The following is a 24,016-nucleotide window of genomic DNA, read 5'->3' on the forward strand; positions in this document are numbered from 1 at the left end:
TTCTTAATTCCCCCAATGCTGCTTTAAGATGGAATATGCCATCATCAGTTTTAATATTTTAACATTATTTTAGTCCTTATATTATTTCTTGTTCTCATAAATAACTTTCAGAAATGTGTAACTAGTATTGTTTTTTTCTAAGGAAGCAAAAGCTTTTCTTGGTCTTATGTAAAGTTTGTGAGTAAAACATGACTATTTAGTTGAAGAAAAATGTTCAAATCTCTTTAAAATATGATGTGCATCCTTTGTTTTACCTTTTTTGTAAATTACACGTTATTATTTAACTAAACTTCAATTCCTTGTCAAGGAACTGTTTTTAAATTTAGTGAGTTTATCCACTCCTCTACTGATGGGCACTTGGGCTGTTTCTAGATCTTAGCTATTATTAATAGTGTTGCTATGAACATAGAGGTGCATATATTCTTTCTGGTAGATGAGTGGATAAAAAAGCTGTGGTACATTTACACAATGGAATACCATGCAGCCATAAAAAAGAAGGATCTCTTACCCTTTGAGACAGCATGGAGGGACCTGGAGAGTATTATGCTAAGCAAACTAAGCCAGTCCGAGAAAGACAAGTGTCAGATGATCTCACTCATATGTGGAATCTAATGAACAAAATAAACTGATGACAAAATAGAAAGAGACATAGTAGCATGGAACAGAGTGACCAAACTCAGACCGAAGGCGGGGAGGGGTTGGGTGGGAAGAGATTAACCAAAGAACTTACATGCATATATGCATAACCCATGGACACAGACAATAGTGTAGTAAAGGCCTGGGGAGAGGGTTGGGGACAGGGTGGAGGGTCAGTGGGGAGGAAAAAGGGGACATATGTAATTCTTTCACCAATAAAGATAAATTTTTAAAAATTTAGTGAGTTTAAACTTGATTAAGGATAATAGAATTTGAGTTTTGGTGAATTTGGTGTTTTGTTCTTTAAACGTGTGCTATACTTATGTTTCAGTGGCATCATAGTGACTGAACCGCAGATTCAGTAAGAGTTCATCTAAGACCTAACTGTCCAGGGACCCATCACAGCTTACTAGTATTCATTCTGATTGTTTGATTTGATGACTGTCTGGGAGAATTTGGAAACAGGAAGCCAGTGATGACTCATGTTGAACCCTCTCTGGCTCGGGGTGAACACTGCCTGCCTGTTTCGCCTTTTTCTGGGTTCAGAGAGAAACTCCGGTGTGGGTGCCTTTTGATAGTGTTACATTTCAAACTTCAATGGCTGGGCAATTGTGCGCCTTTTAATTAAAGGTGGAAGAAAGACTATAATCAGTAATGCTGATCTTGGTTAAATTCAGCTCAGCTAAGGACCATGTGATTGTATTTTTCCTGTTGCTGGAGCCATAGTTTTAAATACCGGAAATAAGCATTTCGACCATCGAGAAGAGAGCCCTTTCTGCTTCAGTCTTCTGGTGGATGGACTCTAGCTCTTTTCGAATCTGTTTTGTTCTTGCAACGTTGGTTTGTAAACTGTCCCCCAAGGTAAGTTTTCTTTGAGAAGAGGAACAAATGAAAAGAGAGGCCTGGAGTAAGTCCTGCATATGTTTCTGATTTTGTTCCACGGGGCAGAGAAACTGGAAACTGAATCAATATAGTACGTTAAGAAAAATAAATAAAAAGGTGAAAATCAATTGGAATTGTTAGTGGGTGTGGAACTTTATTTTCTCAATTAAGAAATAACTCAATAGATTAAAATGTAGGATTTGAAAGAAATGTAAATGACCATCACTGTTACGACATAAAGGTTATTTTTCTTTGGCAAATATAATGTTATTGAAAACCTTAGAAAGGTAACTAGGGCAGTGCTTCTCAGACTGGTCCTCCCGCCCCCCAAAAATAAAACAAAATATCTTCCATACCACCCCCATAGATTATTCAGTAAATTTGGGTGAGGCCTGGGAGCCTTTATTTTGACCACCTTCTCGAAGGATTTTTGATACAGGTGGTTACTTAAACCACACTGAAAAAACCTAGGTAAGAGCTAACTCTAATTTTATATTCAGATTTGTGCTGCTTTTGTTATCCTTTCTGCATTTTACCTCCTGATTTCCATAGACATATTCATGTAATCACATACACATCAATGCTGCCTTGGAGTTTTCATAATGGCACTCTGTGAATATTTCTCTCTTTTCTGTGTCCAGCGTGGCTAGAGAGCAGTCCGGTTCCTGAGTAAGGGGCTGCTGGGAATTGAGAAAATGAAAGAGACAGACACAGAGATAGAAGGGAAAAGCTGGGGCCGGGTGGGACTACTGTCCTCTGACAGGGACAAGGACCCAGAGCCAATACAGCATGTTTATTTTATATAGCAAAAAACAGGAAGTTTTACTAAAAGTCAAGACAAAGGAGATTATTCGCATTCTTGGATGGGCCCCCGTGGTATTCATTCCTGGTGCTTGGCTGGATTTAAATAACAAAACCCACGCCCTGGCACCTGGGCTGAAGGTCAAGCTGACAACACTCCTGCCTCTGGCAAAGCGTGTTTCCAGGACATGGCTCTGCCAATGCCACTGGATTCAGCTGACAATAATTACAGAAATGCCCATGTGCCTTCCCAGGCGCTCTCTACAGCACTCTATACTTGTTTCATTTTCTTATTAACACCTGTTTTTTTGATGGACAGATTCAGAAAACCACAGGGCTGGTGGGAATTTTTAGAGAGAATGGCAGATGTTAGGATAGGGCATAAAGTGTTTGATCAAAAAAAGGAAGTAGGGGAAGACATATATTGGGGGACAGTGGAAAATGAAGTCTAGTAATGCACAAGAAAAAAGGTCAGATCTCTGACCCTGAGGGGCTTGTGAGGGTTTTTATAACTCTTTCTGTAGGCACTCGGTTACCAGAATGCATTTTGGAACAGAGAGCTAACCTGATGAAATAAGCATTACATCGGAGCTAGGGACATACAGTACCTGGTCCAGATCAGAGGATTAAGGAACACATGGGCAAAGCCAACTGATTTATCATCATAAAGGCCAGAGGGAAAAAAGGTGAGCAATTAGAGCCTTGAATTTGGCAGGACTGACTTTGAAGGGTTTGTGCAGCAAGGTTCTCTGGCTCTGTGTTCCAGATCTGTAGCCGGTATGTTTCTATTTCCAGCAACTGCATGTGCAGGGTGTGACACTAAGACCACCCAGCTCAACCAACAGGCCAGACCAGCCCCTCTGGATTTAGCCCTTGAATAGCTACTACAACTAAACTGCCTTAACAATATTGCAAAGCAAGGGGGACGCAATTATTCTCAATTTAGATCAGAGAAACAGACTCAATTATTTATCAAAAGTCACATATCTGGAAACACAGATGTGGCAGGGCTAGACTTCAAATCTGGAGCTACCTACACAAAACTTATAGGCTTAAAAAGTGTAATTTGTCTGATTATGAAGTGAAACACGCTTGTAACAAATTGTACAGAAATGAACTGAATGTGAAATCCTTCATGATTCCATTTTTAAGAGAACAGCAGAGAAAAATTCAGTATACATTGTTTGGACTATTTTCTTGCAAATGCCAATATACATTAAATACATGTATTATAGGATGGAGTCATCCAATCTAATAAAGAGGGAATATGCTAATTGACTGTCACACCCTCACAAAGATGGTGGCACCCGCAGCCAATAAGGAAGGAATATACTAATTGACTGCCACACCCTCAAAGATGGTAGCACCTATAGACACAAGATGATGGTGCCCAGTCCCCTCAGCCCTGCCAGGGTGGCAGGCGCATGACACGGCCAGGCCCACCCCCAGGTGGGTCCAGCCGCTCTGTGTGCCTGCCTCTGGAGTCCCCAAGTCCCCTCAGCCCCCCAGTCACCCAGGGCCAGCCTGAGGTGCAGGCAAGCCTTGGACGGTGGCTGCCCAGCCAATGCCTGAGGCGCAGTCAAGCCTCAGATGGCGGCTGCCCAGCTGATGCCCAAGGCACAGGCAAGCCTCAGATGGCGGCTGCCCATCCGCCCAGGGCCGCCCGAGGCTCAGGTAACCAGGGCCTGGCCAAGGCTTGCACTGCCAGCAGTGGCAGCAGCAGAGGTGTGATGGGGCATTGCCTTCCCCTGATCGTGGATCGCCTCCCACCCCTGAGGACTCCCAGACTGTGAGAGGGGACAGGCCGGCCTGAGAGACCCTCTCTCCAGTGCATGAATTTTCATGCACCAGGCCTCTAGTACTTTATATTATTCTACAACTTGCTTTTTTTCACTTAATGCTCTAAGTTGAACAACTTTCTGATTCATTGAGTATGGATGTAAGTCCTTTCTCATGGCTTCACCCACCATAGAGATTCTTGTTTGTTTGTTTTTTAATCTTTATTGTTGAAAGTATTACATAATTCCTCCTTTTCCCCCCCATTAACCTCTTCTAGCCTGCTCCTGCCCTCTGCTCCCCCTCCCCAGGCCCTCACCACCCCACTGCCTGTGTCCACTGATTATGAATATACATACAAGTAGAGATTCTTTATTTTAAATAACCCCCTTCTGATGGCTATTTAATTTTATTTCCAAAATGTTAATATTTTTAAACCATGCTGTAATGAGAGAGAGAGAGAGAGAGAGAGAGAGAGAGAGAGAGAATGAGAATTACTTGGGTAGGATAGTCAATGAAGAAAACTTAGAATTGAAATTGCTTGTTCAACAGAAATGCGTATTTAAAAAATCTTTTTTTTCTCCCACCCAGTGTAGCTCAGGGGTTGAGCATCAACCCAGGCACCAAGAGGTCACAGGTTTGATTCCCAGTCAGGGCACATGCCCAGGTTGCAGACTTGATCCCCAGTGGGGACCATGCAGGAAGCAGCAGCCAACTGATGTTTCTATGTCTCTCTTTCCCTTTCTATCTCTCTAAATATCAATAAAAAACATGTTTAAAAGTTGCCCATATTTTGTCTTTGTAGCAGTTACCACTGTTTTAATGAGATAATGGTGCAGATAATTGTTTAGTATATTTATACCTATCTGTCCCATCCCATACCTCTAGCAGAATGTAAGTTTTATGCCGAAACCGGTTTGGCTCAGTGGATAGAGCGTCGGCCTGCGGACTCAAGGGTCCCAGGTTCGATTCCGGTCAAGGGCATGTACCTTGGTTGCGGGCACATCCCCAGTAGGGGGTGTGCAAGAGGCAGCTGATCGATGTTTCTCTCTCATCGATGTTTCTAACTCTCTATCCCTCTCTCTTCCTCTCTGTAAAAAAATCAATAAAATATATTTTTTTAAAAAAAGAATGTAAATTTTATGAGATCAGATACTGTCTATCTCTTTGCTCACCATTGTATCACTAGCTGCTAGCACAAAGTAGGTGCTTAATAAGTTATTTTGGATAAAGACATGAATGAATGAATTTATTTGGTACTAGCTGTATTTGTGAGAAAGACATATGCAGCCTTGTAACATAGTGAGTGAGAAATCAGTTGGATGTCCTGGTGGAAATGGATGGAGGTCATTTAAAGACATAGTGCTAAAGTTCAGGTTAAGCTTTACTTGAAACATGAAGAAAAAAAAATGGTGTCTTACGGAATAAAAGTATGTTAAGAGGAAAGACAAAAATTAATAGTTGAGATGCAGGGTGAAGGTAAATGGGAGGAAAAAGGAAATATGTCTACTTTTTGAAGCCAAGGCCAGAGTTTGTTCTAAAGTAGGAAATATTCAGCTGACCAAGGCCAGGTATTTGGGAGTAATTTGTAACACTCTTAGAGAAATTTTTTTCTGTTAGAGGGAGTCTCAAGTTTTAATGTGCATAGAGGTCTCCGGGGCGGCTTTGTCTAGTTTTATCAAACTAGAGACTCATGGGACGCCCTTCCCAGAAAGTCTGACTTGCTGGGGCCTAGGAATCTGTTTCTTGTAATAACCACTCTCCTCTTCCACCAAGTAATTATGGGGTAGATCGTCTAGGAATCACTTGGAGGAAACTTAACATTAAAGTAGAGGGATGTCAGCTATGGGGAAGGAAAACAGGAAAGGGGTGAGTAGTGAGCAAAGAGGACCAGCAGACCGCCACCTGCTGATTAAGGGTTTAGAAATGGACGGCTGGGAAGGTCATGGATGGACACAGACTCTTTTGCTTTTGTCCACTGCGTTGAAGAGATTGTGTAGGGCAGTGGTCGGCAAACTCATTAGTCAACTGAGCCAAATATCAACAGTACAACGACTGAAATTTCTTTTGAGAGCCAAATTTTTTAAACTTAAACTATATAGGTAGGTACATTGTTACTAACTTAATAAGGTTCCTCCTAAGCTGGCCTTTGTTAAAATATCAAGGGGCCAAAGAGCCGCATGTGGCTCGAGAGCCGCCGTTTGCCGACCGCAGGTGTAGGGCACGACTGAGAATGTGAACGCAGCTGGCTCCGGGAGCGTGTGGGACAGTTAGGGATGCCTTTGGTGTTCACTTAGGGTGCCTTTGGTTTCCTCCTGCTTTTGGTGTTCTCTGCGGTTGGGGGTCAGGGGAGGGGCACTAAATGAGAAGTGTTCCAGGAGAGCTTTTGCTTTTCAATCGTAGTGCTGGACTCAGTTCATCTTGTTGAAGTCCTGTCCTTAGAAAATGCATGAAAATTAAATAAAGCTCATTAATAATGCCTAAGGACTGACCTCATCTCTGAGCTTCAGGCGACTGGCAGGCAAGAAGATGATGTTATTTTAAAAATTTATTTCTGACTCATGCTTCATTGAATTAGATGACTTTTGGATAGCATTTTCTTAAAAGCAAATTGCAATGAAAAGGAAAGCATGTACATTAGAATCTTAGCGGCTTATGGGTGGCTTTTCTTTAGAACACATAATTTCCAGGAAATTTTAGTATTTCAACAAACAGGATAACAAAAGGAACATGCGCCAATGGATTTAAGATGGCAAAGTAAGTGTGTACAGATATGAATTTCTCCCTTACACCTAAAATTTATTTTCCAGTGTTTTCTTAGGCATATTAATTAAATCATCTCATTAAAAAAAATCGAATGGCATTGAGTCTAAAAACATCAAAGTGACCGTTGACTTACGAACTGAATGTTTAAATCTTTCACGATGAGCCGCACAGGTCATTTTTTTTTCCCTAAAGCAGGTCCCCATCTGTCAGAACATGACTCAGGAGATCCTTCTTTCTGCCTGTCATTTAAAGTGGGAGAATGACATTCTACCTCCCTTTATCCACATCAGGTTAGATCACTGCAGCCACAGTCTACGTTATGACAACTTCCTTTGTTATTTCCAGCTCAGTACCTGGCACCAAGGTCAGCACGAACTCTGACCCAGTGGGGTAAAGGAAGGCTGCTGGTTGGCCAATTAGAATGAGACTTCAGGGGGTGGCATGAGGTGTTTGGCCTCCCTCACCTGCTGATCCAGTTCACCACAGCCTTCAGGTTGACAGAGTGCCAGGGAGAAGGTGACGCGTTTGGGCGAAGTCTCGCTGGCTCTTCTCTGGTCTCTAGGGAGGTTGTTCACAGCCTGCAAGTGTCTTCTCTGTATTCGGGAAATATGGCTTTGGGTGTGAAAGTGGGTCAGGGTTCTGAGCTCAGCCACCAAAAAGGTATTTAAAAAGAAAGGAAGAAAAGCTAAAAGGGTCACACCATACACACTGGGCCACACCCAGATATTTTTCTCGCTGTTCTGTCCTGGCGTTATTTGCTGCTGGTTTTTAGAGGCTGAACTGCCGAGCTGCCTCCACATTTCCTTGGGGGAAGTTGGGACACGGAGACATCAGATTGGGACCCCGCGACAAAGGATTCTGCTGTTGGGCTGTGCCACTGTGAGGGCGCAGGAAGAGAACTTTCATCAGCTCAGAGCTGTGAAATGGCACTTTGGAGAGGGCTCCTGCCCCTCGCAGGCCACTCGTGGACCACACTCATTTTTGCCACATGCCCTCTGGGCCCCTCGGGGAACTGCTCAGTTGGTTCCAGGAGCTACTTGTTGGCTGACTCCACGGGGCATAGAGGGGTTGTCCTTTGTGTGCTCATTGTGGATATATGGTCTGGATATCTCCTCCGGGCTTGGTTCCCCAAGGCCTTGTATGTGAGGATTGACAGGAAGCAGACACTCCCCTACTCTTCTTTTTAATTTTTTAAAAAAATATATTTATTGGTTTCAGACAGGAAGGAAGAGGGAGAGAGAGATAGAATCATCAATAATGAAAGAGAATCATTGATCGGCTGCCTCTTGCATGCCCCCAACTGGGGTTCGATCCTGAAATCCGGGCATGTGTCCTTGACCGGGAAATCGAACCTGGGACTCAAGTTCGCAGGCCGATGCTCTATACACTGAGCCAAACCAGCTAGAGCTTCCCTACTCCTCTTTAAAAGGATATTTAAAGATGAAAATGGTTGTGTCTTCAGAGGCTACAGTGAGGCAAAGAGGCTAGAGATAAAGGCAACAAGACAGGAAGCTCTAAAACAAAGGGAACTTCACTCGCTAGGGGTACTTAACAGGTTAAATGTGTCCCAGGCTGTAGTGCAGATGTTATCACATCAGGAATGTGGGCTGTACTGGGGGTGGAGAGTGAGGAGCAGGTTGACATTCAATCAGGCATTCCTGATGAATGTTTTCTATTAGCGTACACCACGCTGGAGTGATGAAGCAGGTGTGATGAGCCGGCATGGGAATGAGGAAAGTGAGCTGGGAGGGTCTAGTAAGGATGACTAGCAAGTAGCTACAGGGCCCACGTTCACACCCAGGCTGACTCGCTACGCTGCCTTTGTGCTCTGTGCCCCAGCGCACGTCAAGCCTCCTCTGAGAAAAGAGAATTTATGTTTTATTCCTGCCTGATGTTGAGTGTTTTCCTCCTGCCTTTGGTGTTCTCTGGGCATCTTGTTTCTCCCTTACACCTGAAGTTTATCACACCATAGCTGCTGAAGTGTGAGGAGCTAGAGAAGTCAGCTCTGCCAGCATCTGGCTTGATCCACTGCTGTGCACCTCCCCGTCCCACCCAAGACACTGTCACCTCTCCCCACTAACATCCTGCTTCCTCCCTTGCCCCCATAGTCTATTCTCACCAGCACACCCACAGGTCTCTTTGTAAATGATAATGTCATTTATATCACACCTTTGCTCAACACCCTAATAGCTCCCCATTTCACTCCAAGTACAGTGAAAGTCTGAATGTTGATCTGTAAGGCCTCCTTACTTTCCTTGCCTCTCTGATTTCTTTTCCCACCATTCCCGTCTCCACTCTTTCTTTTTTCAAGAGGACACATTATCTTCTAACTTACTATGTACTTTATTTATTCAAAATGTTTACTGTTAACCTGTCTCTCCTGACCAGAATGTAGACTCCACAAGGGCAGAAATCGTGCAAACTTAATCCATGCTCCACATACCTAGAACAATGCCTGGCACATCCTAGGTGGACAATGGATGTTTGTTGAATGAATATGTGATTGAAACAACGAATAAACCTGTATTGAGAGAATTAAGTGAGCTACCTATAAGTTTTTAAAGACTGGTGCATTTGGGTGGGGAAGGACATATTTTAGCATGGATCTAGAGCAAAATATTTACTAAGCTTGTATTACATGCCTGGGAATGTGATGGGAAGTATACTGTAGACTTTAAGGAAATTGCTTCTTCATTCATTAATTTAACAAATATATATTGAGCCCTTACCAAGTAGCAGGCACTGTTCTAAATGCAGGATAGAAGATAAATAATAACAATGAAATGTTCCAGATACTGGGCCCAGTGGTGCCAGATCCTCTGATATATATAATATTTTTTAAGAGAAGCTGAAATCTGAATTTTTGTATGAATCTCCCAATTTTTAAATTTTAATAACAAACTAAAAATTTTAAGTTTACTGTAACAGCTAAATTAAACCTTTATAATGACCAAATATTGCCTTTGGGACTGTAGCTTATATCTGTTATGTTTGAGGGATTATGTGATACTGGTTCTAAAGAAGTGAAACTTCTGGATGGATAAGTGGGATCTCCCGGGCTGGGCAGGTCTCAGGGGCGCTGTGGGAGGGAAGGAGGAAGTGAGGATATTTCTGCTTCTCCCTGTACCTGGGCCAAAGGTGTGGAGGGAGGCGGGGCAGGCTTAGTGCTGAGGTGGGAGGGGTTAGGGAAGATGTGTATTTCATTATCTGTATTGGCAATAGTCTCCCTGAGTTGCACTGAATCATCCTTTCTAGGTTAAACTTATTGCATGTGTCAGGATACAGCTGCCTAAACAAAGACAAAGTATTGGACAAGATGGAAATTCGTCTCTGTCATACTGGTCTGCGTGCAAGCAAACTAGACCACTCCCCTTCTCTTCTTGCTTTGCCATGGCCCCTCCTGGTGACTGAGGATGGCTCACCTGTGTGGCAGTATTCCAGCCAGCAGGAAGGCCAAGGGCGATGGAGAAGGCCATGTCCCTTCCTTTAAAGGGTAGGATCCAGACTTCTATTCATACCCCATTGGCCCGAGTTTGGTGATGTGGAAAATGTAGGTTTTACCTGGGTGGCTTTATAGCAGCTAAAAATATATATTTTTATATTAGAAAAAGAGAATGGGTATTGCAGAACAGGCAGCAGTGTTGCATTTGCTCCCATGGGCCTCAGGTTGTATGAGGTAAGGTATCTCTTACTGTACGTTCAGTTTTCTAATTATGTTAGCAGACCCCAGTAGCACAAATGGAAGATGGCACTTGACATTCATTTTTGCCTCTTTTAGATTCTTCTATGTGTCTGGTTAGATTGGAGTAGCATGCTCTGTTTTGTTTTGCTTTGTGTGTTTGTGTGCATAGTTGGTGTAGAGCAGCAGTTTTGGTATTGGGACCCCTTTCATTCTTAAAAATTGCTAAGGACACTAAAAAGCTTTGTATGGGTTATATATATTTATATTCATATTCATATCTATATTTACCATATTAAAAGCTAAAACAGACATTTAGAGGCATATTCAAGTAAGCATTGCATGAACTTGAACCTCTGGAAATCTCCACTATGCAATTGTTAGAGGTTTATGGTAAAAAGCAAATAATGTTTCAGTAACAATATGAAGCTAACTAGAGGCCCAGTGTACGGAATTTGTGCACAGGTAGGGTCCATAGGCCTGGCCAGCCATCATGGCCAATCTGTGGGGCAACTGGCAGGGTGATCAGGGGTGTGTGATTTGGGGTGATCTTCCTGGATATGTAGCCTCCAAGCCCGGTTTCTCTGGTCTTCTTGGAAATTTTTTTTTTATAAATAATTTTTTATTTTCCAATTACAGTTAACCTACAATATTCTTCCTGGAAATTTGTGATCTTTCCATTATCCTCTGAATTCAGGAATCAGTGCTTTTACTTACAAGAATCCTGCTTGATACACTCTCAAATGCAGTGTCTCTGGAAGGATTGTTTGGAAACCTCCTGTGTCAAAATCACCTGGGCCACATCCTAACATGTCGTGCCTATTGGTGGGCTTACAACTGATGGGTTCAGAACCTTGTGGGGGAGTTCTAGGAGACTGCATTTGTAAAAAGTCCTAGGTTACAACGGGGGAAAGGGAGGACATACTAGTATGTAATATTTTCAACAATAAAGATTTAAAAAGGGAAAATAAAATAAAAACAAAAAGTCCCAGGTTTATGTAATTTTTAGATAAAGTAAAATTTAAGAATCACTGGTTCTTATGTTTCCAACTTCTTAAATGATTTGTTTTCTGTTTAAAGATCTGAGTAACCCCAGAAGGTTTTGCAAGGCCCTAATCAATGACTAGTATTTCTTTGTTCCATTTTCTTCCCACCCAGCTCCAAATTCCCCAAAAGCCTCTTTGTTCTGTCTCTTTAACACTTGTAATGTCTTTTTTTTTTTTTTCCTGGTTTATTTCTTCTCACTGAGTGGTGGTAATTCCCCAAATGGGATTGCCTACATTCAATGGTGCCTGAATTAATTTGGGTGTTAAACTACACTGTGACCATGACCCTCCAGGTTATTTCTTTCTGGTGCATTTCTGCAACTTGCAAGCTTAGATCTCCAGGGATCCCCGGAGAGAAGGAAGGGGCAAATCTAGAATATGCTGTGTGACTTTCCTTGAAGGGTTTTTCAGCCATGGATTTAGGCCAAAAAAATGACAGATGGGTTGAATGATCTACTTCTGAGATTTCTAGAATCACAGAATGTTATAACTTGAGAGAATGTGGCTTACCCCTCTCATTTCATAAATGAGGAGCTGACGAGGAGGTCTGTGTCCGTCATCACATCAGTGACTAGTGGCGTATACAGGCCAAAATACGTTTAGAAGAAGTAGGAAGGGGTGATGCAAAGCTTGACCTAAACTACCATAAAGAAGAAGGAGGCTCACGTTTGAGTGATTCTTTGAACTTGGGCATATTCACTTAACATCTCTGAGCCTCAGTTGCCTCAACTGCAAAATAAAGATTCTAATAATAGTTAAGATTTATAGGATATTGGCTGTGTGCTAAGGACTATTCTAAACACTTTATATGCTAACTCATGTAATCCTCATCACAACTGCATGACAGAGGTACTATTATTTACCCCATTTTTCAGATGAACAGAAAGGGCAGATAACTTACCTGCAGTCACACAATTAACAAATTTGTTTTCTATTGCTGCTTTACAAATCACCACCAGCTTCATCACTTTATTATCTCAGAGTTTTGTGGGTCAGGAGTCTGGGGATAGCTAGGTCTTCTGCTTGGGGTCTCACAAGGCAGCAATGGAGGTGTCCAGCAGGGTAAGGGTCTCATCTGAGTCTTGGGGTCCTTTTTTAAACCCACGGGGTTATAGGCAGAATTCATTGCCCTGCAGCTGTGGAACTCATGGCTGAGTCCTCAAGGCCAGCAGGAGAGTGTCTCCCTCTTTGAAAGGTCTCACCTGATCATGTCTGGATCACCCAGGAGAATATCCCTTCTGGTTAACGTGACATCATATGATTAGGGGCCTTAATATAGCTGCAAAATCTCTTCATCTTTGCCCTACAACATATATAAACATGAGAGGAATATCACATCACCTTTGCTATATTCTATTGATTAGATGCCAGTTACAGGTCTTGTCCACACTCAAGGTTATGGGAGTTAACCCGTGGATACCAAGGGACAGGAATCCCAGAGTCATCTTAGAACTCTACTTCCATAGTAGGTAGGGCTTAGTTTAAGCCCAGACTGACTTAAACAAGGAGTCCATGACCCCCGAGTTCATACTCTTAACCACTATGATCTTTCTCACTTGGAAGAAGGTAAACCCACTTAATAACCTTGCATAGAATTCAGAGTAAGATAATGCCCAGCAGATTCATTCTGGGTGCTAAGCAATAATTAATTGTCTTCACACCTCCACATTTAAAAAACCATAGCCACCTGCAGTTTTGTATTTTCAGGAATTTATTTCCAATGGTCGGTCGCTCTAAAAAACTGAGATTATTAAAGTTACTTCAGTTTGTTCATATTCTTCTGAGGCAGACATAACCCTCAAGGTTTAGATTTGAGGCAGGAGTTCTTTAAAAAAATAACCCGAGCCCAGCCGGGATGGCTTAGTGATTGAGCTCAACCCATGAACCAGGAGATCATGGTTCGATTCCCTGTCAGGGCATATGCCAGGGTTGCAGGCTCGATCCGCAGTGGGGGCATGCAGGAGGCAGCCAATCAGAGATTCTCTCTCATCATTGATGTTTCTATCTCTCCCTCTCCCTTCCTCTCTGAAATCAATAAAAATATGAAATTAAAAGTAAATAATAAAATAAAATTATTAAAAAAATAATCTAAGCTCTGCTTTTTTGTTTTTGAGACAGATGAAGTGATTGAGAAGAAACACTTAACACCCTCATTTTGGAGACAGAACGCCATGGACCAGCCATTTACTGTGAATTCTCTGGTAAGAAGCACCAACTGCTATTTTACATATGGTTGGAAAACCCAAAAAGGGGAACGGAAACAAACCAAATGTGAAATGAATCACAGTTACTTCAAGAAGTTTAGCACTTGTCATTTATCATCCATCTGTGTGGTCCTCTCCTTTGAGGAAGTGACTAATAAAGCCATCTTTGCTAGAATTAAAAATAATTTTTTCCCACATGATTGTGAAGTGCTGCTTTAGCCGCTTAGATTCTAGAAGTGTAGTCCTTTCGCAGAACACACTATTTGAGAAGAATGTCAAAGTTGACTTTGCAGCAGGTCTATCTACCACTTCATTGGGCCTCAGCTTTGCAGATAAAAAGTGGAGGCTTACCTTGTGTGGTAATGACCGAGGGAAACATTTTAGAGTTAACACCTAAGTGTTGCTTTGGGATCTTGTGTAAATGTCTGCATGATTGAAACGCTTGTTTTTCTCGCTTTTCCACTTTCAGCCCAACACCGTGCACATTTTCTCTAGTTACATCTTAGAGGAAGCGTGTGCAGGAGAGGAAATAACAGGGACCTTGGGATCACATGGGCTTATTCTGTGTCCCAGATCAGTCTTCGAGCGTGAATATAGGCACATTATATAACCCCCATGGCCCTGTTTTTGTACTCGGTGCCTTATGACAATTGGAAACAATATTTTTAATGTCCCCAACCTATCGCGGGGGCTTGATAAGTGGAAGTTATCATTACCTACCCTCCCTCCTGATGACACTCACTGCAGCCCTGTGGGTAACCCTGAGAGCAGCAGTATATTGCATACCCTCTACACACAACGGGTCATACTTATGAGGAGTAAAGGAACATTAAAAATGTTGTTTCCAATTGTCATAAGGCACAGAGTACAAAACAGGGCCATGGAGGTGATATAGTCTGCCTATTCACAGTCAAGACTGATCTGGGAGACTGACATGTCTTCTTTTCCCTTCTGCTCTAAGTTGAACTGGCTTCCCCACCCAGTCACAGGAGGGATAGCTGGAGGCCTCCAGGGTGGGGAGCCCAGGCCCTGAGAGCATCCTTGGGGAGAAACAAACAGGGAGGAGGAAACACGCCCACATTACTGCAGGCCGAGTCAAAAGAGTGATAGAAAGTGCAAGAGGCATGAAGAAACCCAGTTATATATGGCTCTCTGGTTATATATTAAACCTCTAGAAGCAAGAGTCATTCCAGGTCTCTAGGATTCTATCTGCTATAAAATTACCACCCAGGTAGACCAGATGGCCCTGAGAAACCCAGTTTATGTATGGCTCTCTGGTTATATATTAAACCTCTAGAAGCAAGAGTCATTCCAGGTCTCTAGGATTCTATCTGCTATAAAATTACCACCCAGGTAGACCAGATGGCTTTGGAAAAACTCCAGGAATCTAATTCACTGCACCTGGCTCCTGAAGACTGGATCAATAATTCATGGCCGGACTAAAACTATGTCTATTTTGATTTCTTTTTAAATTTTCTACAGATCTTAATCAAATGCTCCGCCCACACCGTAGTGAGAATTGCAACCTACCCTCTGACAACCTGAGAGAGACTTGGGAAGCTAAATTTGTTCTGGGATAACTCGATTCTTGGAGCGTCAGGAACTGGTAGAGTGGTCTAAAGCAGTGCTTCTCAAACTGTCACATGCGTAAGGGCCTCTGGGAAACCGGTTACAACTTCCAGCCTATCTCCAGAGGCTTTGAGTCTGTGGAAATGAGGTGGGGCCTATTAGGAATTTGCATTTCTGAGAAGCCTGGTGGATGCTGATGCTGCTGGCACAGGGAAGCACTGGCCTAAAGCAGGGGTCCGCAAACTGTGGTCTGAGGGCCCAATTCATCTGCTTGTCTTTGTCAGTAAAAATCTGGAACACAGCCAGGATCGTTGTGTTAAATACCATGACGTGTGGCTGCTTTCACACCAGCACAGCTGAATAGCTGAGGTGGAGACAGTATGACCCGCAAAGCCTAAAATAGGTGCTGTATGGCCTTTAACAGAAAACAAACAAACAAAAACTTGCTGACCTTTTTGCCTTTCGGGAGCACTTTCTCCCGAATAATTGAATTATTACCTTGAATGTGTATATGTTGTGTTTTTCCAAATGTGTACGGATGCTGTTTTTATTTTTATTTTTTTAATATATTTTATTGATTTTTTACAGAGAGGAAGAGAGAGGGATAGAGAGTTAGAAACATCGATGAGAGAGAAACATCAATCAGCTGCCTCTTGCACACCCCCCTACTGGGGATGTGCCCGCAACCAAGGTACATGCCCTTGACCGAATCGAACCTGGGACCTTTCAGTCCGCAGACCGACTCTCTATCCACCGAGCCAAACCGGTTTTGGCTGGATGCTGTTTTTATTAATAAAATACAAATATATTCATATCGCTGACTTTTTCTTCATAATGTTTTATTATTTTTGCAGTCAGGGATGAATTAGTGTAATTACTATTATGTGGAGGTCTGAGAGTCTTAATGTTAAAAAAAGGGGGGGGGAGGCAGGTGACCATATGCAAGGAAAGGCTTCTCTGGGACTTACCTGTGGAGTTCTATTCACTCGGTAAAGACGCAGGGAGGCCCTGGAATCTCCTTATTAAACTAGATATGTTCTGGGACAGAGCTGAGTCCTCATAGCTGTATCTTGGAGACCCTTCGGAGTAGAAGGACACGAGCCCTCCCCTGGCAGGAATCCTTTGCTTGGTCTGCTTCCCATGGCCCAGGATGGAAACGCCCATGAAGAAAAAGAATCAATGATATTTCACTTGAAATGACCTTCAACATTTGCATACCAGGAACTGCCACATAATTGTGCTCTAAAACCTAAAAGAGATCTACCCTCAAAAAAGGAAAATAAAAGTATATTCATCCTTGGAGATGTGCATCTTTTTGTGTGTGTAGATCATATGTTAAAGGAAAAAGACGTTGCTTTCATCATCTTATTAAGTCTTATGAAAAGCTTTCCTTAGATATTGGTGTCAGGTGTTTAGGACAAAGAATACATCCATCATTTCAGTCAGATTCATTTCTTCTTATAATCAGAGGTTGAAACTTTGCTTTGCAGAAAAAGTTAGCTGCTATGCCCGACCACACGGACGTGTCCCTGAGCCCGGAGGAGCGGGTCCGAGCCCTCAGCAAGCTTGGTTGTAACATCACCATCAGCGAGGACATCACTCCGCGCCGCTACTTCCGATCTGGAGTAGAGATGGAGAGGATGGCATCCGTGTACCTGGAAGAAGGAAACTTGGAAAATGCCTTTGTTCTGTATAATAAGTTTATAACGTAAGTCTTTGAAATGAGAGAATTGGAAATATATCGACGTGATATGTTGGTGAGACAGTTTGGATGCCGGGAATGTTTTCGTGTTCAGACCAGTTTTACAATCTCCAAAAACATGAAATGTGTCGGTTTTTAAATGACCAAGTAAATGTCCTCAGAGGCATCCCCTATCCTGTGCGAGGCGTGGGGATGGAGAGAAGGTCAGGGATGTGATGAGGACTATGAGATTCCCTCTCACTAGGCCAGCATGGTAACCTGCATGTCCCTGCCTTTAATTTTACTCTTCTCAAGTAAAATTTCTTATTTCATGCCATTTTACCCAGCAGGAATGCAAGCTTTATGAGAGCAGGAGCCACAGCGCAGCTCTCTCTACAGCCTCTGGAACATGCCATTCACATTTTAAAAATTTGATTTGATGGGTTGAGTCCGGGGGATGAGTTAGCAATGGTAAAAGGATATGATTCCAGGATAGAGTGTAACAGTTTGATATTGTAATTATTAAAAAAAAAAAAAACCAACACATACAATTTATTTAGCTGTGTAATAAGCTAAGTATAAAGGAATTTCCAAAATGTTGAGGGAAAGTGGCTATCTCAAAACAGCCATGTGAAAATATCATACTTCTCATTAGATAGATATTGTTAGTATATATATCCTAGTTTAAGACTTAACAGAAATGGGATTTGGATTTTCTTTACCAATTTGCCAGTTTACTGGTTGGGAAGATCTGTTAGCAATACTTATTTAATCTAAGCTGAAACCCTTACTTTTGTTTTAATTGAATGTCACTTGTTGATTAATTTCACTAGTTCAGTTGGGGACTTAACCTGCGAACATTTGAGAAGTCGGTGGCTGGCAACCTTTGATCCACCTGGCACAATCAATTGTTTCTAGAAGGTTAAACAATAAATATGAAATTAGAGGTTATCAATTGTCATTGATTGCACATTTCTCCAAAAAACTTTAATTTCCTAACTGGTGCAGGTTACCAACTGGTAATATTTCTTTTTCACTTTCTGTTCAAATTTTGCACACATTTCTATGGAATTGAAGGTGTGGGAAAGGAGAAAGGCCACTATACTCTCAGTTACTGACTAATCAGAATATATTAATCCTCCCCGGTCATTACCCATGTGGTAATTGGTAATTCACTTACCTTCCCTGGGCCTCACTCAATTCCTTATCTACAAATGACTTGAGGATGAATATCTCTGAGGTCTCTTCAACTCGAAATGTTTGTGACTTTATTCTATTTAAAAAGACTGAGGCAACTAACAATTTATGTCGCCTCTTAAAGACTTAATTTTCTCATTTGAGAAATGAGAGTTATGATACCATTCCAGGTTACCCTATAGGTGACATGACGAATGCATGTGTGCTTTGTAAACAACAGAACATCAGTAATTATAAGGTAGCACAGATTAGCTGATCAAAAATAGTATTTATAGCCCATCACAATCAATGAAGGGTCATTCATTCATTTAACAAATATTTATTGAGCACTTATTATGAGCAGTACACTACTGTCCAGGCTGGGGAAACGTCAGTAAGAAAATCCCATGGAAACAATATCTCGTGGAAGCATTACTTTTAGTTCACTGTGTCTGGAAGTGATGTACCTGGTTGGCTTTAAGGATTTGCCTTTACTTCTGCTGTCCCCGGTTCCTCAAAATGGAACAAGAAAAATAATTACCTCCTAATTAGCACCTAATCCACTAGGGATTCTGGCTGTTATTCCTCTTGGTTACAAATTTTCAATTAAGAGTTTTTGATATATCCACCATGACCCTACTGAATCACCAGTGGTCTTTTGAGTCTTTTTCAATCATGAGAAGGGATCATATCGATCTTTCCAAACTCTTACATTTTTACGTGATACTCTGTGTTGCCAGCTTCACGCATAAGTATGATGGTGCTGTGGTGGGATTCAGTAGCCAGAACCCTGAGAGGGACCAAGTGATTCCTGGTCTATTTAGGAATCATCCTGACCCTCTTAACCTCAGGGCTTAGTTTACTGAGCTTAACACTCCCGTGAAGCCAAAATCATACTCAATGCCATTAGGCAGGTGAAATGAATATAGGTTTAATAATACTTTACTTAGCATGTCCTTGTTGAAAGGGAGGCTCATTCTCATGGTAAAATGATCATTGATCTTTTTCTGTCAGATAATGCTGAGACGTGCTTTCTCCTTCTCTAGCTTGTTTGTAGAAAAGCTTCCCAGCCATCGAGATTACCAGCAATGTGCAGTCCCCGAAAAGCAGGACATTATGAAGGTATTGTGGGGTCGATTCTCCCCTGCGGCATCAAATGTCCCACAAGTATCCATTACTGGTTCACACCCCCTTCCTTTCCTCCTCTGTCTCATCCTCTTGAGAGTTTAAGCACAAAGATTCATTCCATTAGCCACGATGTTTCGATTTCTTCTTCGACCTTTAATCATCATTTCTGAGCCAGTGTGGGCTGTCTAATTGAAACTGAAGTGGAGGGAAGGGGAAGAAAAGAAACAGATCAAGAATGTGCTCAATCACTTTATGGCGTGAAGAAGAAATTATTTCACCATTTCTCCCAGAGTTTGACAGAATGGCTATCTATTTCTCCATACTTGAGACATTCTGGCTGGGTGTAATTATTCCATGCAGTCCTGAACCCCCAAACTTTGAAAAGCATTGAGTATTAAGGTGCTAGCCTAATAGGGAATAAAGGGTTTAGGGGGGGAGCCTGAAATATTCTCAAGGAAAAGGCAGATTGTTGAAATGTATTTATTCCTCATCAACATTTATAACATATATAGTTTCAAATATCTTTACCTGAGAATGAATCCTTTTAAAGTAACATTTAAAATATCTTTTTCATGTATTAGTCTTAAATAGTTGGGGTTGCTTTTATATGAAGGAAGATAAACAATGTAGACAAAGCCAATCACAGCATGAAATGTTAAACAACTCTCCAAAGGTATTTTACCATATAGTGGAATAAAGGTTTTCTTACCAGTTACATAGAGCCTGACGCTGCCTGTAAGCAGAACTCAAAATTTTGTCAAATGGTCATCACTATTTTATAATTTTTCTATGCACACTTCCCTGAAGGGTCATTCATTTCCATGCCATTGTGTAGCATTTCCCCTCAGTTCTCTTGTTCATTCAACCTCAGAGGGTTCTGTATGGAAACAAAAGTTCCCAGGCTGCCAATGTGACTCATTTACTCTAATTTGGGGTTATTGTTGTTTTTGCTTGTAGGAAAAATTATTCAAAAGCATTTCTTTATGCTTGTTGGATGGATGGATGGATGGATGGATGGATGGATGGATGGATGGATGGATGGATGGATGACAAAAGATTATGAGAACAGAAGTTTAGTGAAAGAGCCTGGAGATTTGAATTCTAGTCATAGGGGGCAAGCCTTTTAATTTCTTTAGGCCTTTGTTTCCTCATCTCTAAAGAGAGGGTGGGGGATTGTGCTTGGACTATGTCAGGTTTCTCAGCCATTGAGAGTCACTGGGAAGTTGTTTAAGATCCAGATTCTCCAACCCTTACCCTTCCAATAAAGATGTGGATTCAGTAAACCTGGGTTTAGGCCTGGGAATCTGTGTTTTTATGGAGAGTTCCTCAGTGCATTTTATAGTCTGTCAAACCTAGGAGCACTTATCTATCATGTTCTTCAGTGTCCCTTCTGGGTATGATGACACATCGTTACATACTGTGGAATGTGAAGTTGCAAACCGACTGCCTCAAAATGGGGTATCTATCCATACAAAATGCAGATATGCATTGCAGAGGGGATCATTTCTCCACTCCCCTACTGAGAAGTTACATTTTGGAGCCTAGAAAAGAGATCTATTTTCCACCATCATCTTTGGTTACTTGTGTTTTGATTTCTAATTCACATTCCAGCTGTTTTTCTTTCTCAGCTGATGATCTGAAAGACTATACTGAAAACCCCACTAATCAATATGTATATATATTTTTAAAAGAAACTGAAGGAGGTTGCATTTCCAAGGACAGATGAATTGAAAAAGGACCTTTTAAAGAAATATAACGTAGAATACCAAGACCATATGCAAAGCAAAGTAAGTCCAATTGGTACATTTATTTAATGCTTTTCTGTGCAAATATATTTTTGAATTTCATTTTTATATGAGTTTTTAGATGTCATATACATTTGATTAAAAATTAAAGATGCAGTGATGTAACACCAATAAAAAATTCATGTTGATTTCCGGGTTAAGCACTTGCACCAAAGATGTGGTATTTTCATTTCCCTCCAACATCTAATAAAGTGATGCATTAGAAAATAGATTTCCTACAGAGATTTTAATAGAGCTTTTTGATCAACTCTTGCCAATGTAACCTTGAGCCAGCTGCCTGCTCTTTGGTGATGAATAGAGCTCATAGGTGATAGGGAGAACAAGTATATGGTTTCTGATGTATCTAATTTGCAGACCTTAGAAATGTGAATTAGATTCTTACATATTGCAATCAATACTTCACGGAGGTAGAATTATAATCGGATGAGTGAAATATAATCATATCATCAAGGGATGATGGCTTCTGGATTCTCATTAAATAAAGAGTAAAAATGATAATGAGACTGAAAGGCTTTGAAAGAAGACATTGGCCAGTTTATAGGAGACTCAAGTTGAAAACATGAATTCTTAATGTTTTCAGCTTTCTTACAAGGATTGTTTTTGCCTTTTCTGTTCATGTATTTATGTGCTCTGGGAGTTATCACCTTTGCTGACTCTGACTTCAGTTAGTCTGAACACGGTCACAGAACTTCTCTGTGTTCTTTGAACATAGCCAGAGGTGAGGTTTGAGTGATGTTTTTGACTAAGTGACAGAGAAAACGTTGAAATCAGAAGATTCCTGCAAGTGTGGATATTGATGACTTGATTGGATTTGAACTATGAAAGATAAAATTGATTCTGGAGGCTCAGTCAAAGCAACGGCAAGGGAAAAAAGCCCAGTTAAGTCTCTTTCACACTCAGCAATGCGTCTGGCTGCCCCCTCCAGATTTCCTTGGGAGAAACAGCCTCGGCAGCTGTTGCATGGTCTGACTTCACAGTCCACAGTAGTAGCATCCCACGTGTATGACATGTAGTAATCTCCTTTATGCCTAGGAGAGATGAACAGACACACTGGTGAGCCCTGGCTACAGACAGCACCAGTGTTACCTGGGAGCAGTTAGAAATGCAGAATCTTCAGCCCCACCCAAGCCAAACTGAATCAGAATCTGCCCTATAACAAGTATATGGTTTCTATGTGGGGCTGTAAGCTGTGCCCTCCCGCCACCCAACTACCTTACAGTAGCTCCCAAAGTCTAATTTCACAGTTATTTGGTGAACTTCTTTTTAAAAATTATATTCTTACCTAATAGTACCTGGATATTTTTGATAAGACGGGAACTTGGGAATCTCCATTTTAAACAAAAGTGCAGGTTTGTTGTACTAGAGATGATTGGACCACATTTTGAGAAATGTTTCTTATTGATCTCCCTTCTCTGTAAAGTTCCAGCAGTAGGAGTTCTGGAGTCATGTGCAAAGGGTTCTAGGGCAGCCTGTCCCACAGAACGGCCTGCGATGATGGGAGTGCTCTGTGGAACTTGCTGATAGGGGGAGACACTAGCCACATGGTACTCAATTCCTAGCAGGACTGAGGAATTGAATTTCTAATTTCATTTCATTTAATTTTAATGTATTTAAACTAGAGGCCTGGTGCATGAAATTCGTGCACTGGGGGAGGGGGGCATCCCCTCAGCCCAGCTTGCACCCTCTCCAATCCAGGACATTCCTCTCACAATCCTGGACTGCTGGCTCCTAACCACTCACCTGCCTGCCTGCCTGATCACCTCTAACTGCCCCCCCTGCCAGTCTGGTCACCCCTAACTGCCCCCTGCTGGCCTGATCACCCCTAAGTGCCTCTGCCTGCTGGCCTGATTGCTCCCAACTACCCCCCTATCCCCCGGCGGTCTGGTTGCCCCCATCTGCCCCCTCACTGGACTGGTCACCCAATGCAGCCTGCTGTTCAGTCATTTGGTCTCCCCTCACTGCCCCCCTGCCGGCCTGGTCGCCCCACGCAGCCTGCTCGGTTGTTCATTCGTTGCAATGGCCACTTAGGCTTTTATATAGATAGATTGAAATAGCAACCTATGGCTAGTGGCTACTATATTAGCCACTGCAGTCTGGGGTGATATAACCACTTCTGAGATAGTTTGTTCCTCAGGGTTTGGTGAGTCAGGCTGAGCAAAGCATCCTGACCTTGATTTTCTAATATTTGAAAGCGCAGGGGAATGGAGGGAAGTTGACTGTCATGGCCTGTCTCTGGTAAAATATGAGTGGATTTAGAACCGCTGCCCGAGTCAGGTTAAGGGGCTTTGGCTATGACCTTATATATTTTCCTCACTGTCACACGAGTGTCCCTACGGGCAGATGACAGTATCTCGCTGCGGCTCTGTCTGCTGGAAGATTGAATGTCTAATCCCAGTGTGATGTTCTTGCCTTGGAAACTAACCTTTTGCTCTGGCAACCACATGTTTTTTTAGAACAAATATAGAGCCGAATTTCTCAAAAAACTGGAACATCAGCGACTGATAGAGGCCGAAAGGAAGCGGATCGCTCAGATGCGCCAGCAGCAGCTGGAAACGGAGCAGTTTCTGTTTTTTGAAGATCAACTCAAGAAGCAAGAATTAGCCCGAGGTCAGATGCGAAGCCAGGAAACCCCAGCGCTGTCGGAGCAGATTGATGGCAGCACTTTGTCCTGCTTTCCCAAACACCAGAACAATTCCCTGCTGAATGTATTTGCCGACCAACCTAATAAAAGTGATGCCACCAATTATGCTAGCCACTCTCCTCCGGTCAACAGGGCCTTAAAGCCAGCTGCTACTCTCAGTGCCGTTCAGAGTAAGTGTGCAATGGGCCCCTGCAAGACATTGAATCTCTTCTAACGGGACCGTATT

General features: G+C 42.2%; 1 protein-coding gene across 1 annotated transcript in view; it reads left to right on the plus strand.

Annotated features, from left to right (window-relative positions):
* Positions 1–24,016, plus strand: part of STAMBPL1 (STAM binding protein like 1) — a 42,002-nt gene that overhangs the window by 7,134 nt on the left and 10,852 nt on the right. Inside the window, exons 2-6 of the mRNA XM_054728902.1 lie at positions 13,705–13,787; positions 16,850–17,067; positions 19,263–19,338; positions 21,036–21,131; positions 23,603–23,960. Coding sequence (XP_054584877.1) covers positions 13,758–13,787; positions 16,850–17,067; positions 19,263–19,338; positions 21,036–21,131; positions 23,603–23,960 — 778 coding nt within the window. The 5' untranslated portion in view covers positions 13,705–13,757. The remainder of the gene's footprint in view (positions 1–13,704; positions 13,788–16,849; positions 17,068–19,262; positions 19,339–21,035; positions 21,132–23,602; positions 23,961–24,016) is intronic.

Source organism: Eptesicus fuscus, chromosome 17 (assembly GCF_027574615.1).
Source record: "Eptesicus fuscus isolate TK198812 chromosome 17, DD_ASM_mEF_20220401, whole genome shotgun sequence".
In the NCBI taxonomy this organism is placed as follows: domain Eukaryota; kingdom Metazoa; phylum Chordata; class Mammalia; order Chiroptera; family Vespertilionidae; genus Eptesicus; species Eptesicus fuscus.